The sequence below is a fragment of the Petromyzon marinus genome, chromosome 68 (genome assembly GCF_048934315.1).
Source record: "Petromyzon marinus isolate PM22_M1 ecotype Great Lakes invasive population chromosome 68, UKy_Petmar_22M1.pri1.0, whole genome shotgun sequence".
Lineage (NCBI taxonomy): Eukaryota > Metazoa > Chordata > Hyperoartia > Petromyzontiformes > Petromyzontidae > Petromyzon > Petromyzon marinus.
The window spans coordinates 5,762,187-5,781,738 of record NC_133734.1 but is presented as its reverse complement, the minus strand read 5'-3'; the positions used below and the strand labels follow the sequence as shown (position 1 = coordinate 5,781,738).

The window sequence follows — 19,552 nt, the reverse complement described above, 5'->3', positions numbered from 1 at the left end:
AATATAGATTCAACACTACCCAAAAACTAACACTTCCCATATAGATTCAACACTGCCCCTAGACTAACAATTCCCATATAGATTTAACACTGCCCATAGACTAACACTTCCCATAGAGATTCAACACTGCCCATAGACGAACACTTCCCATATAGATTCAACACTGCCCATATGATGAAGGGACGAGACTGTCTGGTAGGACAGCGCTGGAGTGAAAGAGCCACGTTCTGAACATGGCTCTTTCACTCCAGCGCTGTCCTACCAGACAGTCTCGTCCCTTCACCTGATGAAGGCTGCTTGTGTTGTGGCCGAAACGTCGTGAGAATATTATTGTGTTATTTTATTTTATCAATTTATTATTTTATTCTCATTCTACGTGACTTCACCGAAAGAACCAAAGAAGATGAATCATTGCAGTCACGAAAGCTTTAAATCGAAACTGCCCATTTGGATTCAACACTTCCCATAGACTAACACTTCCGATATAGATTCAACACTGCCCATAGACTAACACTTCCCATATAGATTCAACACTGCCCATAGAATACACTTCCAATATGGATTCAACACTGCCCATAGACCAACACTGCCCATACACTAACACTACCAATAAAGATTCAAAACTACCCATAAACTAACAATTCCCATATAGATTCAACACTGCCCACATAGATTCAACACTGCCCATAGACTAAGACTTCCCATATAGATTCAACACTCCCCATAGACTAAAACTTCCCATATAGATTCAACACTGTACATAGACTAACACTGCCCATATATATTCAACACTGCCCATAGACGAACACTTCCCAAATAGATTCAACACTGCCCATATGGATTCAACACTGCCCATAGACTAACACTTCCCATATAGATTCAACACTGCCCATAGACTACACTTCCCATATAGATTCAACACTGCCCATAGACTAACACTGCCCATACACTAACACTTCCAATATAGATTCAACACTGCCCATACACTAACACTACCAATATAGATTCAACACTACCCATAGACTAACAATTCCCATATAGATTCAACACTGCCCATAGACTAACACTGCCCATATAGATTCAACACTACCATAGACTAACACTCTCCATATAGATTCAAAACTGCCCCTAGACTAACAATTCCCATATAGATTCAACACTGCCCATAGACTAACACTTCCCATAGAGATTCAACACTGCCCATAGACGAACACTTCCCAAATAGATTCAACACTGCCCATATGGATTCAGCACTGCCCATAGACTAACACTTCCCATATAGATTCAACACTGCCCATAGACTACACTTCCCATATAGATTCAACACTGCCCATAGACTAACACTGCCCATACACTAACACTTCCAATATAGATTCAACACTGCCCATACACTAACACTACCAATATAGATTCAACACTACCCATAGACTAACAATTCCCATATAGATTCAACACTGCCCATAGACTAACACTACCAATATAGATTCAACACTACCCAAAGACTAACACTTCCCATATAGATTCAACACTGCCCCTAGACTAACAATTCCCATATAGATTCAACACTCCCCATAGACTAACACTTCCCATATAGATTCAACACTACCCATAGACTAACACTCCCCATATAGATTCAACACTGCACATAGACTAACACTGCCCATATAGATTCAACACTGCCCATAGACTAACACTGCCCATATAAATTCAACACTGCCCATAGACTAACACTGCCCATATAGATTCAACACTACCCATAGACTAACACTACCCATAGACTAACACTACCAATATAGATTCAACACTACCCAAAAACTAACACTTCCAATATAGATTCAACACTGCCCCTAGACTAACAATTCCCAAATAGATTCAACACTGCCCATAGACTAACACTTCCCATAGAGATTCAACACTGCCCATAGACGAACACTTCCCATATAGATTCAACACTGCCCATATGGATTCAACACTGCCCATAGACTAACACTTCCCATATAGACTCAACACTGCCCATAGACTAACACTTCCCATATAGATTCAACACTACCCATAGACTAACACTCCCCATATAGATTCAACACTGCACATAGACTAACACTGCCCATATGGATTCAACACTGCCAATAGACTAACACTTCCCATATAGATTCAACACTGCCCATAGACTACACTTCCCATATAGATTCAACACTGCCCATAGACTAACACTGCCCATACACTAACACTTCCAATATAGATTCAACACTGCCCATACACTAACACTACCAATATAGATTCAACACTACCCATAGACTAACAATTCCCATATAGATTCAACACTGCCCATAGACTAACACTACCAAAATAGATTCAACACTACCCAAAGACTAACACTTCCCATATAGATGCAACACTGCCACTAGACTAACAATTCCCATACAGATTCAACACTGCCCATAGACTAACACTTCCCATATAGATTCAACACATCCCATAGACTAACACTCCCCATATAGATTCAACACTGCACATAGACTAACACTACCCATATAGATTCAACACTGCCCATAGACTAACACTGCCCATATAAATTCAACACTGCCCATAGACTAACACTGCCCATATAGATTCAACACTACCCATAGACTAACACTACCCATAGACTAACACTAACAATATAGATTCAACACTACCCAAAAACTAACACTTCCCATATAGATTCAACACTGCCCCTAGACTAACAATTCCCATATAGATTCAACACTGCCCATAGACTAACACTTCCCATAGAGATTCAACACTGCCCATAGACAAACACTTCCCATATAGATTCAACACTACCCATAGACTAACAATCCCCATATAGATTCAACACTGCACATAGACTAACACTTCCCATATAGATTCAACACTACCCATAGACTAACACTGCCCATATAAATTCAACACTGCCCATAGACTAACACTGCCCATATAGATTCAACACTACCCATAGACTAACACTACCCATAGACTAACACTACCAATATAGATTCAACACTACCCAAAAACTAACACTTCCCATATAGATTCAACACTGCCCCTAGACTAACAATTCCCATATAGATTTAACACTGCCCATAGACTAACACTTCCCATAGAGATTCAACACTGCCCATAGACGAACACTTCCCATATAGATTCAACACTGCCCATATGATGAAGGGACGAGACTGTCTGGTAGGACAGCGCTGGAGTGAAAGAGCCACGTTCTGAACATGGCTCTTTCACTCCAGCGCTGTCCTACCAGACAGTCTCGTCCCTTCACCTGATGAAGGCTGCTTGTGTTGTGGCCGAAACGTCGTGAGAATATTATTGTGTTATTTTATTTTATCAATTTATTATTTTATTCTCATTCTACGTGACTTCACCGAAAGAACCAAAGAAGATGAATCATTGCAGTCACGAAAGCTTTAAATCGAAACTGCCCATTTGGATTCAACACTTCCCATAGACTAACACTTCCGATATAGATTCAACACTGCCCATAGACTAACACTTCCCATATAGATTCAACACTGCCCATAGAATACACTTCCAATATGGATTCAACACTGCCCATAGACCAACACTGCCCATACACTAACACTACCAATAAAGATTCAAAACTACCCATAAACTAACAATTCCCATATAGATTCAACACTGCCCACATAGATTCAACACTGCCCATAGACTAAGACTTCCCATATAGATTCAACACTCCCCATAGACTAAAACTTCCCATATAGATTCAACACTGTACATAGACTAACACTGCCCATATATATTCAACACTGCCCATAGACTAACACTGCCCATATAGATTCAACACTACCATAGACTAACACTCTCCATATAGATTCAAAACTGCCCCTAGACTAACAATTCCCATATAGATTCAACACTGCCCATAGACTAACACTTCCCATAGAGATTCAACACTGCCCATAGACAAACACTTCCAAAATAGATTAAACACTGCCCATATGGATTCAACACTGCCCATAGACTAACACTTCCCATATAGATTCAACACTGCCCATAGACTACACTTCCCATATAGATTCAACACTGCCCATAGACTAACACTGCCCATACACTAACACTTCCAATATAGATTCAACACTGCCCATACACTAACACTACCAATATAGATTCAACACTACCCATAGACTAACAATTCCCATATAGATTCAACACTGCCCATAGACTAACACTTCCAATATAGATTCAACACTACCCAAAGACTAACACTTCTCATATAGATTCAACACTGCCCCTAGACTAACAATTCCCATATAGATTCAACACTGCCCATAGACTAACACTTCCCATATAGATTCAACACTACCCATAGACTAACACTCCCCATATAGATTCAACACTGCACATAGACTAACACTGCCCATATAGATTCAACACTGCCCATAGACTAACACTGCCCATATAAATTCAACACTGCCCATAGACTAACACTGCCCATATAGATTCAACACTACCCATAGACTAACACTACCCATAGACTAACACTACCAATATAGATTCAACACTACCCAAAAACTAACACTTCCAATATAGATTCAACACTGCCCCTAGACTAACAATTCCCATATAGATTCAAAACTGCCCATAGACTAACACTTCCATAGAGATTCAACACTGACCATAGACGAACACTTCCCATATAGATTCAACACTGCCCATATGGATTCAACACTGGCCATAGACTAACACTTCCCATATAGATTCAACACTGCCCATAGACTAACACTTCCCATATAGATTCAACACTACCCATAGACTAACACTCCCCATATAGATTGAACACTGCACATAGACTAACACTGCCCATATAGATTCAACACTGCCCATAGACGAACACTTCCCAAATAGATTCAACACTGCACATATGGATTCAACACTGCCCATAGACTAACACTTCCCATATAGATTCAACACTGCCCATAGACTACACTTCCCATATAGATTCAACACTGCCCATAGACTAACACTGCCCATACACTAACACTTCCAATATAGATTCAACACTGCCCATACAATAACACTACCAATATAGATTCAACACTACCCATAGACTAACAATTCCCATATAGATTCAACACTGCCCCTAGACTAACACTTCCCATATAGATTCAACACTACCCATAGACTAACACTCCCCATATAGATTCAACACTGCACATAGACTAACACTACCCATATAGATTCAACACTGCCCATAGACTAACACTGCCCATATAAATTCAACACTGCCCATAGACTAACACTGCCCATATAGATTCAACACTACCCATAGACTAACACTACCCATAGACTAACACTACCAATATAGATTCAACACTACCCAAAAACTAACACTGCCCATATAAATTCAACACTGCCCATAGACTAACACTGCCAATATAGATTCAACACTACCCATAGACTAACACTACCCATAGACTAACACTAACAATATAGATTCAACACTACCCAAAAATTAACACTTCCAATATAGATTCAACACTGCCCCTAGACTAACAATTCCCATATAGATTCAACACTGCCCATAGACTAACACTTCCCATAGAGATTCAACACTGCCCATAGACGAACACTTCCCATATAGATTCAGCACTGCCCATATGGATTCAACACTGCCCATAGATTAACACTTCCAATATAGATTCAACACTGCCCATAGACTAACACTTCCCATATAGATTCAACACTGCCCATAGACAACACTTCCAATATAGATTCAACACTGAACATAGACTAACACTGCCCATACACTAACACTTCCAATATAGATTCAACACTGCCCATAGACTAACACTACCCATAGACTAACACTACCAATATAGATTCAACACTACCCAAAAACTAACACTTCCAATATAGATTCAACACTGCCCCTAGACTAACAATTCCCATATAGATTCAACACTGCCCATAGACTAACACTTCCCATAGAGATTCAACACTGCCCATAGACGAACACTTCACAAATAGATTCAACACTGCCCATTTGGATTCAACACCGCCCATAGACTAATACTTCCCATATAGATTCAACACTGCCCACAGACTACACTTCCCATATAGATTCAACACTGCCCATATACTAACACTGCCCGTACACTAACACTTCCAATATAGATTCAACACTGCCCATACACTAACACTACCAATATAGATTCAACACTACCCATAGACTAACAATTCCCATATAGATTCAACACTGCCCATAGACTAACACTTCCCATATAGATTCAACACTACCCATAGACTAACACTCCCCATATAGATTCAACACTGCACATAGTCTAACACTGCCCAAATAGATTCAACACTGCCCATAGACTAACACTGCCCATATAAATTCAACACTGCCCATAGACTAACACTGCCAATATAGATTCAACACTACCCATAGACTAACACTACCCATAGACTAACACTACCAATATAGATTCAACACTACCCAAAAATTAACACTTCCAATATAGATTCAACACTGCCCCTAGACTAACAATTCCCATATAGATTCAACACTGCCCATAGACTAACACTTCCCATAGAGATTCAACACTGCCCATAGACGAACACTTCCCATATAGATTCAGCACTGCCCATATGGATTCAACACTGCCCATAGATTAACACTTCCAATATAGATTCAACACTGCCCATAGACTAACACTTTCCATATAGATTCAACACTGCCCATAGACAACACTTCCAATATAGATTCAACACTGAACATAGACTAACACTGCCCATACACTAACACTTCCAATATAGATTCAACACTGCCCATAGACTAACACTACCCATAGACTAACACTACCAATATAGATTCAACACTATCCAAAGACTAACACTTCACATATAGAATCAACACTGCCCCTAGACTAACAATTCCCATATAGATTCAACACTGCCCATAGACTAACACTCCCCATATAGATTCAACACTGCCCATAGACTAACACTCCCCATATAGATCCAACACTGCCCATACAGATTCAACACTGCCCATAGACTAATACTACCGATATCGATTCAACACTGCCCATAGACAAACACTGCCCATATAAATTCAACACTGCCGATAGACTAACACTTCCCATATAGATTCAACACTTCCCATAGACTAAGACTCCCCATATAGATTTAACACTGCCCATACAGATTCAACACTGCCCATAGACTAATACTACCGATATCGATTCAACACTGCCCATAGACAAACACTGCCCATATAAATTCAACACTGCCGATAGACTAACACTTCCCATATAGATTCAACACTTCCCATAGACTAAGACTCCCCATATAGATTTAACACTGCCCATACAGATTAAACGCTGCACATAGACTAACACTGCCCATATAGATTCAACACTGCCCTTAGACTAACACTGCCCATATAGATTCAACACTGCCATAGATTAACACTGTCCATATAGATTCAACACTGCCCTTAGACTAACACTCCCCATATAGATCCAACACTGCCCATACAGATACATCGCTGCCCATAGACTAACACTACCCATATCGATTCAACACTGCCCATAGATTAACACTGCCCATATAGATTCAACACTGCCCATAGACTAAAACTTCCCTTATAGATTCAACACTACCCATAGACTAACACTCTCCATATAGATTCAACACTGCACATAGACTAACACTGCCCATATAGATTCAACACTACCCATGGACTAACACTCCCCAAATAGATTCAACACTGCCCATAGACTAACACTCCCCATATAGATCCAACATTGCCCATATAAATGCAACACTGCCGATAGACTAACACTTCCCATATAGATTCAACACTGCCCATAGACTAAGACTCCCCATATAGATTTAACACTGCCCATACAGATTAAACGCTGCCCATAGACTAACACTACCCATATAGATTCAACACTGCCCATAGACTAACACTGCCCATATAGATTCAACACTGCCCTTAGACTAACACTTCCCATATAGATTCAACACTGCCCATAGACTAAGACTCCCCATATAGACTAACACTGCCCATATAACTTCAACACTGCCCATAGACTAAGACTTCCCATATAGATTCAACACTGCCCATAGACTAACACTGCCCATATAGATTCAACACTGCCCTTAGACTAACACTGTCCATATAGATTCAACACTACCATAGATTAACACTGTACATATATCTTCTTTGGTTCTTTCGGTAAAGTCACGTAGAATGAGAATAAAATAATAAATTGATAAAATAAAATTACACAATAATATTCTCACGACGTTTCGGCCACAACACAAGCGGCCTTCATCAGGTGAAGGGGCGAGACTGTCTGGTAGGACAGCGCTGGAGTGAAAGAGCCACGTTCAGATCACGACCTTTAAGCTGTGTGAGAGGAAACAAAGCGCCTTGACAAAGGAATTAGCATATAATTTAGCATTGAAATGGCTGAGTGATTAGCTTGTGACTGGTCACAGAAATGGCTATGTTAAAAGTTAAAGCATACACATCCGCAGAGGCACCCCTTGACAAAGGAATTAGCATAGAATTTAGCATTGAAATAGCTAAGTTAAGGCATACACATCCGCAGAGGCACCCCTTGACAAAGGAATTAGCATAGAATTTAGCATTGAAATAGCTGAGTGATTAGCTTGTGACTGCTACAGAAATAGCTATGTTAAAGTCAGAGCATACACATTCACCGAGGCACTTAGTACAAATCAAACAGGATAATTTAGCATTGAAATAACTAGGCGAATTTAGCATTGAAATAACTGAGTGATTAGCTTGTAACTGGTCACAGAAATAGCTATGTTAAAGTCAGAGCATACATATTCACCGAGGCACTTAGTACAAATCATACCGAACTCGATCAGTTAGACAAGACACTCTACAAATCACACTTAAAATTGACATCAACAATGTCTACATCGGATTGGGAACATGTAGACAACATGATTACCTCTTCGGCTGCCACTATATCGACCAAATGTAGGGACAATTTGATTTCCAAATTCAATCACCTCTCCAGCAAAAAATCGGATCCACACACCGAAAAGATAGACGTCAACAAAGTCGTAATTAATCGCAGTAACAGTTCCATTTCTGATGGTCTGAAATCCGTTTTAGCTAAAGGTCTAAATTTTGCTGTCACACCGAGACACTTAGCGGTTAATGATATCATTGCCCATGTCGACGTTGCACTCAAGGGCTTGAGTCACATCTCTGCAGATGTAGCACGATCTGAAATCGCTGCAACCCTCAAAAACGCTAAGTTGCCACCCAGCAACATCAGCAAAGACGAACGTTTTGAATTATCTCAATTAAAAAAGAGGGATGATATTGTCGTCGTCTCAGCCGACAAGGGCAATGCCACTGTCATCATGGACAAAACAGAATATAACAACAAAATTCAAGAACTACTCAACAATGGCAGCTATACAAAAATAAAAAGAGATCCCACCAACAGCCTGGTCACCAAAACGAACAAAATCATCTCTGATTCAACAGCATTAATTGATGAGATCAAACAGTTCTCGTTGAAACCCTCTGCTGCCAGACCACCAAGATTATATGGCCTTCCAAAGATACACAAAGAGGATACACCCCTTCGTCCCATCGTCTCTACTATCAACTCCCCCACCTACAAACTGGCACGTTTTCTTGCTGATATACTGCGACCTTTCACTGGAAAAACCACCTCTGCGGTACTAAATTCTACTCACCTGGTATCGACAATAAAAGGCATTTCCCTGTCCCCAGACGACCTGCTTGTCAGTTTTGATGTGGTGTCCTTGTTCACCAAAGTCCCGGTACCTGACACCATCGCTATCATTGAATACCTGGTTCATCAAGGACTGCATACTGATGTACCCCCCCTGGTGAGACATTGCTTAACCAACACATACTTCACCTGGAATGGAACTTTCTACAAACAAACTGAGGGCACCCCAATGGTCTCCCCCCTATCTCCGGTTGTAGCCAACGTATTCATGGAAAAAGTTGAAACTGACGCCATCCAGACTGCCACTCTACGCCCGACCTTTTGGAAGAGGTACGTTGATGACACCTTTGTCATCTGGCCACATGGCCAGCCTGCTCTAGACCAATTCTGCGACCACATCAATTCCATACACCCAGCCATCAGATTTACCATGGAGGTCGAAAAAGATGGCAAACTACCCTTTTTGGATGTCCTAATTAAAAGGAGACATGATGGTTCAATGAGCCACTCTGTCTACAGGAAAGCTACCCATACAGATGCTTACTTGAAACCGGATTCCCACCACCATCCATCCCAGAAGAACTCCCTCATCAAGACTCTATGCAATAGAGCCCAATGCATTTCCGACCAGGAACACATTACCAGTGAACTCAAGCACGTACACCAGGCTCTCAGGGCTAATGGTTACTCCGACTACACAATCCGCAAAGCCATCACTCCAGTCATGAAGAAGGATCCTCTTGTGGAGCCACTCAAAACCATCACCTTACCCTACATTGCAGGGGTCACTAAAAAGATCTCCAAGATCCTGAATAAACACAAGATCCAGGTCCGATTCAACACAGTACATAAAATCCGTGATTTAGTTCCATCTGTAAAAGATGCTGTTCCAGACATACAGTACCCGGGCATTTACAAACTAAAGTGCCTCTGTGGTAGTAGCTACATTGGAGAAACCAAACGACATATCTCGGACCGCATCCGCGAACATAAAGCAGACTTGAAACACGGTAGAACGAACTCCTCTGCCGTGGCAGATCACTGTTATAATTCAGTGGGCTCACATGACATTGACTTCTCCAAGACGGAGGTTCTTTGCAAACCAACTGGCTACCATGAGAGTTTCGTTCATGAGGCCATTCACATATACAAGCACAGAGACAATTTCAACCGAGAAGATGGATTCTGGCTTAGTAACCATTGGAAAGATGTTTTAAACCATTTCTGTTCTTAATTAATTGTATTTTACGATGACCTTCAGACCGCAGCTCTTTTGCCAGCATTGACTCTTAATACCTCTCACACCACGGTTAATGGTATGGTTTACAACATGGAGAATAATAGCGCCTCGCAGCTGCCTCTCTCCCCCTCCTCTGTTCCGACCATGGATGAACTCGTCCGTCTGAACGGGGCCCGTAGCTATCCGTGTTGCTAAAGTTGATGGTAAGAATCCACCCATTTTTTCGCCATATAGCATTGTGATATATAACGACTTATTGTTGGTAGCTTAGCTGATTGGAGAATATAGAGTTTATTGATAACATTAAGGTAATTTATATTTTAGTTTTTTATTGGTTCACTATATAGTACTGTGAATAGCTCAGATGTGTAGGCCTTGACTTCAACATAGCCATTTCTGTGACCAGTCACTAGCTAATCAGTCAGTTATTTCAATGCTAAATTCGCCTATTAATTTCAATGCTAAATTCTCCTGTTTGATTTGTACTAAGTGCCTCGGTGAATGTGTATGCTTTGACTTTAACATAGCTATTTCTGTGACCAGTTACAAGCTAATCACTCAGCTATTTCAATGCTAAATTCTATGCTAATTCCTTTGTCAATGGGTGCCTCTGCGGATGTGTATGCTTTAACTTAGCTATTTCAATGCTAAATTCTATGTTAATTCCTTTGTCAAGGGGTGCCTCTGCGGATGTGTATGCTTTAACTTTTAATATAGCCATTTCTCTGACCAGTCACAAGCTAATCACTCAGCCATTTCAATGATAAATTATATGCTAATTCATTTGTCAAGGCGCTTTGTTTCATCTCACACAGCTTAAAGGTCGTGATCTGAACGTGGCTTTTTCACTCCAGCGCTGTCCTACCAGACAGTCTCGTCCCTTCACCTGATGAAGGCCACTTGTGTTTTGGCCGAAACGTCGTGAGAATATTATTGTGTTATTTTATCTTCTTTGGTTCTTTCGGTAAAGTCACGTAGCATGAAAATAAAATAATAAATTGATAAAATAAAATAACACAATATTCTCACGACGTTTCGGCCACAACACAAGCGGCCTTCATCAGGTGAAGGAACGAGACTGTCTGGTAGGACAGCGCTGGAGTGAAAGAGCCACGTTCAGATCACGACCTTTAAGCTGTGTGAGAGGAAACAAAGCACCTTGACAAAGGAATTAGCATATAATTTAGCATTGAAATGGCTGAGTGATTAGCTTGTGACTGGTCACAGAAATAGCTATGTTAAAAGTTAAAGCATACACATCCGCAGAGGCACCCCTTGACAAAGGAATTAGCATAGAATTTAGCATTGAAATAGCTAAGTTAAAGCATACACATCCGCAGAGGCACCCCTTGACAAAGGAATTAGCATAGAATTTAGCATTGAAATAGCTGAGTGATTAGCTTGTAACTGGTCACAGAAATAGCTATGTTAAAGTCAGAGCATACACATTCACCGAGGCACTTAGTAGAAATCAAACAGGATAATTTAGCATTGAAATAACTAGGTGAATTTAACATTGAAATAACTGATTTATTAGCTAGTGACTGGTCACAAAAATGACTATGTTGAAGTCAAGGCCTACACATCTGAGCTATTCACAGTACTATATAGTGAACCAATAAAAAACTCAAATATAAATTACCTTAATGTTATCAATAAACTCTATATTCTCCAATCAGCTAAGCTATTTTATCAATTTATTATTTTATTCTCATTCTACGTGACTTTACCGAAAGAACCAAAGAAGACTGCCCATATAGATTCAACACTACCATAGATTAACACTGTACATATAGAATCAACACTGCCCATAGACTAACACTTCCCATATAGATTCAACACTGCCCATAGACTAACACTGCCCATATAGATTCAACACTGCCCATAGACTAAGACTTCCCATATAGATTCAACACTGCCCATAGACTAACACTGCCGATATAGATTCAACACTGCCCATAGACTAACACTTCCCATATAGATTCAACACTGCCCAAAGATTAACACTCCCATATTGATATAACACTGCCCATACAGATTAAACACTGCCCATAGACTAACACTACCCATATAGATTCAACACTGCCCATAGACTAACACTGCCCATATAGATTCAACACTGCCCATAGACTAACACTTCCCATATAGATTCAACACTGCCCATAGACTAACACTCCCATATAGATCTAACACTGCCCATACAGATTAAACACTGCCCATAGACTAACACTACCCATATAGATTCAACACTGCCCATAGACTAACACTGCCAATATAGATTCAACACTGCCCATAGACTAAGACTTCCCATATAGATTCAACACTGCCCATAGACTAAAACTTCCCATATAGATTCAACACTGCCCATAGACTAACACTGCCCATATAGATTCAACACTGCCCTTAGACTAACACTGCCCATATAGGTTCAACACTACCATAGATTAACACTGTCCATATAGAATCAACACTGCCCATAGATTAACACTTCCCATATAGATTCAACACTGCCCTTAGACTAACACTCCCCATATAGATCCAACATTCCCCATACAGATTAAAGACTGACCATAGACTAACACTACCGATATAGATTCAACACTGCCCTTAGACTAACACTGCCCATATAGATGCAACACTGCCCATAGACTAACACTGTCCATATAGATTCAACATTGCACTTAGACTAACACTGCCCATATAGATTCAACAATGCCCAAAGACTAACACTGCCCATATAGATTCAACACTACCATAGACTAACACTCCCCATATAGGTTCAACAATGCCCATAGACTAACACTACCCATATAGATTCAACACTTCCCATAGACTAACACTTCCCATATAGATTCAACACTACCCATAGACTAACACTGCCATATATATTCAACACTACCCATAGACTAACACTGCCATATATATTCAACACTACCCATAGACTAACACTGCCCATGTAGATTCAACACTACCCATAGACTAACACTGCCCATATTGATTCAATACTACCCATAGACTAAAACTTCCCACATAGATTCAACACTGCCCATAGACTAACACTGCCCATATAGATTCAACACTACCCATAGACTAACACTGCCCATGTAGATTCAACACTACCCATAGACTAACACTGCCCATATTGATTCAACACTACCCATAGACTAAAACTTCCCACATAGATTCAACACTACCCATAGACTAACACTGCCCATATAGATTCAACACTGCCCTTAGACTAACAACACTCCCCATATAGATCCAACATTCCCCATACAGATTAAAGACTGACCATAGACTAACACTACCGATATAGATTCAACACTGCCCTTAGACTAACACTGCCCATATAGATGCAACACTGCCCATAGACTAACACTGCCCATATAGATTCAACACTGCCCTTAGACTAACACTGCCCATATAGATTCAACAATGCCCATAGACTAACACTGCCCATATAGATTCAACACTACCATAGACTAACACTCCACATATAGGTTCAACAATGCCCATAGACTAACACTGCCCATATAGATTCAACACTACCATAGACTAACACTCCCCATATAGGTTCAACACTGCCCATAGACTAACACTTACCATATAGATTCAACACTGACCATAGACTAACACTCCCCATATATATCTAACACTGCCCATAGAGATTAAACACTGCCCATAGCCTAACACTACCCATATAGATTCAACACTGCCCATAGACTAACACTGCCCATATAGATTCAACACTGCCCATAGACTAAGACTTCCCATATAGATTCAACACTGCCCATAGACTAACACTTCCCATATAGATGCAACACTGCCCATACACTAACACTGCCCATATAGATTCAACACTGCCCATAGACTAACACTGCCCATATAGATTCAACACTGCCCATAGACTAAGACTTCCCATATAGATGCAACACTGCCCATAGACTAACACGCCCCACATAGATTCAACACTCCCCATAGACTAACATTTCCCATATAGATTCAACACTGCCCATAGACTAACACTCCCCATATAGATCTAACACTGCCCATACAGATTAAACACTGCCCATAGACTAACACTACCCATATAGATTCAACACTGGCCATAGACTAACACTGCCCATATAGATTCAACACTTCCCATAGACTAACACTTCCCATATAGATTCAACACTACCCATAGACTAACACTGCCATATAGATTCAACACTACCCATAGACTAACACTGCCCATGTAGATTCAACACTACCCATAGACTAACACTGCCCATATTGATTCAACACTACCCATAGACTAACACTGCCATATAGATTCAACACTACCCATAGACTAACACTGCCCATATAGATTCAACACTGCCCATAGACTAAAACTTCCCACATAGATTCAACACTGCCCATAGACTAACACTGCCCATATAGATTCAACACTGCCCTTAGACTAACACTGCCCATATAGATTCAATACTACCATAGATTCACACTGTCCATATAGATTCAACACTGCCCATAGACTAACACTTCCCAAATAGATTCAACACTGCCCTTAGACTAACACTCCCCATATAGATCCAACACTGCCCATACAGATTAAAAACTGCCCATAGACTGACACTACCGATATAGATTCAACACTGCCCTTAGATTAACACTGCCCATATAGATTCAACACTGCCCATAGACTAAGACTTCCCATATAGATTCAACACTGCTCATAGACTAACACTTCCCTTATAGATTCAACACTGCCCATAGACTAACACTGCCCATATAGATTCAACACTGCCCATAGACTAACACTTACCATATAGATTCAACACTGCCCATAGACTAACACTGCCCATATAGATTCAACACTGCCCATAGACTAAGACTTCCCATATAGATTCAACACTGCCCATAGACTAACACTTCCCATATAGATGCAACACTGCCCATAGACTAACACTGCCCTTATAGATTCAACACTGCCCATAGACTAACACTGCCCATATAGATTCAACACTGCCCATAGACTAAGACTTCCCATATAGATGCAACACTGCCCATAGATTAACACTCCCCATATAGATTCAACACTCCCCATAGACTAACACTTCCCATATAGATTCAACACTGCCCATAGACTAACACTCCCCATATAGATCTAACACTGCCCATACAGATTAAACAATGCCCATAGACTAACACTGCCCATATAGATTCAACACTGCCCATAGACTAACACTGCCCATATAGATTCAACACTGCCCATAGACTAACACTTCCCATATAGATTCAACACTACCCATAGACTAACACTGCCATATAGATTCAACACTACCCATAGACTAACACTGCCCATGTAGATTCAACACTACCCATAGACTAACACTGCCCATATTGATTCAACACTACCCATAGACTAACACTGCCCATATTGATTGAACACTACCCATAGACTAACACTGCCATATAGATTCAACACTACCCATAGACTAACACTGCCCATATTGATTCAACACTACCCATAGACTAACACTGCCCATATTGATTCAACACTACCCATAGACTAACACTGCCATATAGATTCAACACTACCCATAGACCAGTGGTTCTTAACCTGGGTTCGATCGAACCCCAGGGGTTCGGTGAGTCGATCTCAGGGGTTCGGCAGAGCCCCCGCCACGGAGGTCCGGACACACTTGAATTATTGTGTAAATTTTTGATGACACACACGGCCCGCTTGGCCATCACTGGCTGCAGATGATCATGCTACACTGCTTGGCCAATCAGCGCTGCGGGGAATTTAGTGCGTACTCAGTAGTCAACGTGTGACTGTTGTTGTCGTACGTCGTGTGATTTCTTTAATATGTTATCCATACTATGTCGGGCAAAAGAAGAAAGTGGTCGGACGAATATGTACAACATGGATTCTCATGTATCACGGAACGTGATGGGAGTGAGCGTCCTATCTGCATGATTTGCAACGCCAAGTTGAGCAACTCTAGTCTTGCACCGGCAAAACTAAAGGAACACTTCTTGAAGCTGCATGGAGACGGGGAATACAAGAACACAACACTTGCTGAATTCAGGGTGAAGAGAGCCAGATTCGATGAAAGGGCCACTCTGCCTGCTCTTGGATTTGTACCTGTTAACAAACCGATCCTGACAGCATCGTACGAAGTTGCTTACCTGATCGCAAAGCAGGGCAAGCCACACACCATTGGTGAAACACTTGTGAAACCAGCTGCATTAAAGATGGCGAATCTGATACTCGGAACAGCGGCCGAAGGTAAATTATCCCAAATTCCCCTTTCAAATGACACCGTCAGTGACAGAATAGAAGACATGAGTAAAGACATCTTGGCTCAAGTAGTCGCGGATCTGATTTCAAGCCCGGCAAAATTCAGCCTTCAACTCGCCGAAACCACAGACGTTTCTGATCTAAGCCAGCTTGCTGTTTTTGTACGCTATGTGAAAGACGACATGATAAAAGAAGAGTTTTTATTTTGTAAGCCTCTTACAACAACAACGAAGGCAGCCGATGTGAAGAAGCTTGTGGATGACTTCTTCAGAGACAACAATCTTTCATGGGATATGGTTTCTGCAGTTTGTACGGACGGAGCTCCAGTCATGCTGGGAAGAAAGTCTGGTTTTGGTGCGCTAGTAAAGGCCGATGCACCACACATCATTGTGACGCATTGTATTCTGCACAGGCATGCGTTGGCAACAAAAACTTTACCTCCAAAAATGACAAGTATTAAAAACTGTGGTGGAATGTGTGAACTATGTGCGAAAAAGTGCTCTGAGGCACCGCATCTTCAGTGAGCTGTGTAAAGAAATGGGCTCTGAATTTGAGGTACTTCTGCTCCATTCTAATATTCGGTGGTTATCCCGGGGACAGGTGCTGAATCGTGTTTTTGCCATGCGTGTGGAATTAGCCCTGTTTTTGCAAGAGCACCAACACTGCCATGCAGATTGCTTCAAAAATCCTGAGTTCATTCTCATTTTAGCGTACATGGCTGATATATTCGCAGCTCTCAATCATCTCAATCAGCAGATGCAGGGTGGTGGAGTCAATATCATGGAAGCGGAAGAACACCTGAAGGCTTTTCAAAAAAAGCTACCGTTATGGAAACGACGAACAGAGAACAATAACTTCGCAAACTTCCCGCTTCTGGACGACTGTGCAAGTAAGATCGAAGATGTGTCTGGAATCGGAGATATTTCTGTATCCACGGAACTGAAGCAAACAATTGCCACGCACTTAGATGAGCTTGCAAAGTCTCTCGACGGATATTTCCCTACAAGAGAGTCATATCCAGCATGGGTGAGACAGCCGTTCACGTTTGCTGTTGAAACAGCAGATGTCAATGATGAATTCCTCGACGAAATCATTGAAATTCAGCAGAGCCAGGTTCAACAGCAACTCTTCAGAACAACAACGCTCTCAACGTTTTGGTGTCGACAAATGAACAAGTATCCAGTTATTGCTAAGAAAGCCCTGGATTTTTTTATACCATTTGTTACAACATATCTTTGTGAGCAATCCTTTTCGAGGATGCTGGACATAAAAACGAAGAAAAGGAACAGACTTTGCTGTGAAAATGACATGAGAGTGGCACTTGCCAAGGTGAAGCCACGCATATCTGAACTGATCTCTCAAAGGCAACAGCAGAAGTCACATTGGTTTCCAGGTATGTAATTTGTTGTGAGTTTATGCATTGTGTTGGTTTTATTCTTTGAACAAGGTAATGTTCATGCACGGCTCATTTTGTGTACCAGTAAAAAACATATCTACGTCTTGAATTTTAAAAAAATCACATTTTATTTTTCACTAAAGAGGGGTTCGGTGAATGCGCATATGAAACTGGTGGGGTTCGGTACCTCCAACAAGGTTAAGAACCACTGCCATAGACTAACACTGCCCATATTGATTGAACACTACCCATAGACTAACACTGCCCATATTGATTCAACACTACCCATAGACTAACATTGCCCATATAGATTCAACACCACCCACAGACTCAATAACGCACCTCCGATTAGCCACGTTTAGCTACAAGAAGTTCAACGTATCTACATTCAAACCTTTCGATGGTGGTATTTGAGTCAGGCCTTTCGGTCTGTGCGCGTTACCTGCTTGGCACAGCTCACAACAGAAGCCACGTGTTGACAAGTAGTGCGTTGTTTCGTTACATCCGCCTTTGATAACCTGCTTGGAAAGAAAATTCAATACGAGGATAATGTAACAACCAAAGTAATTTATGTTACCAGGTGTAACGAGGCCCCACTGAGCTGCTGTATAGTGGCTCTTTTGTTCAGAAGCGACCCTTGCCATCACAAGTGGCTGATGTCATCATCACTTAGGATTATTTTTTATCAGCGAACAAAGACTCAGAATGCGTGGTGATGTTGATTCTAAATGTGGGAGAGAAAAACCAGAGGACCCCGGACAATAATCCTCGCAACAACGGGGAGAGAGACGCAGATTTCAAATATACAGTTGCAGGCATCAGGGTCTGGGATCGAACCCACAACATTGTCCATACCGAGTGAGATAGTTAACATC

The 19,552-nt window shown here is 41.1% G+C and overlaps 1 protein-coding gene across 2 annotated transcripts in view; it reads right to left on the bottom strand.

Annotated features, from left to right (window-relative positions):
* The window catches only part of LOC142906628 (uncharacterized), a 90,664-nt gene that overhangs the window by 62,651 nt on the left and 8,461 nt on the right, over window positions 1–19,552 (bottom strand). Inside the window, exon 4 of one of the 2 annotated variants that reach the window (XM_076054849.1) lies at window positions 19,120–19,198. In XM_076054849.1, the coding sequence (XP_075910964.1) occupies window positions 19,120–19,198 (79 nt within the window). The remainder of the gene's footprint in view (window positions 1–19,119; window positions 19,199–19,552) is intronic. The other variant, XM_076054850.1, reaches the window with a different exon arrangement.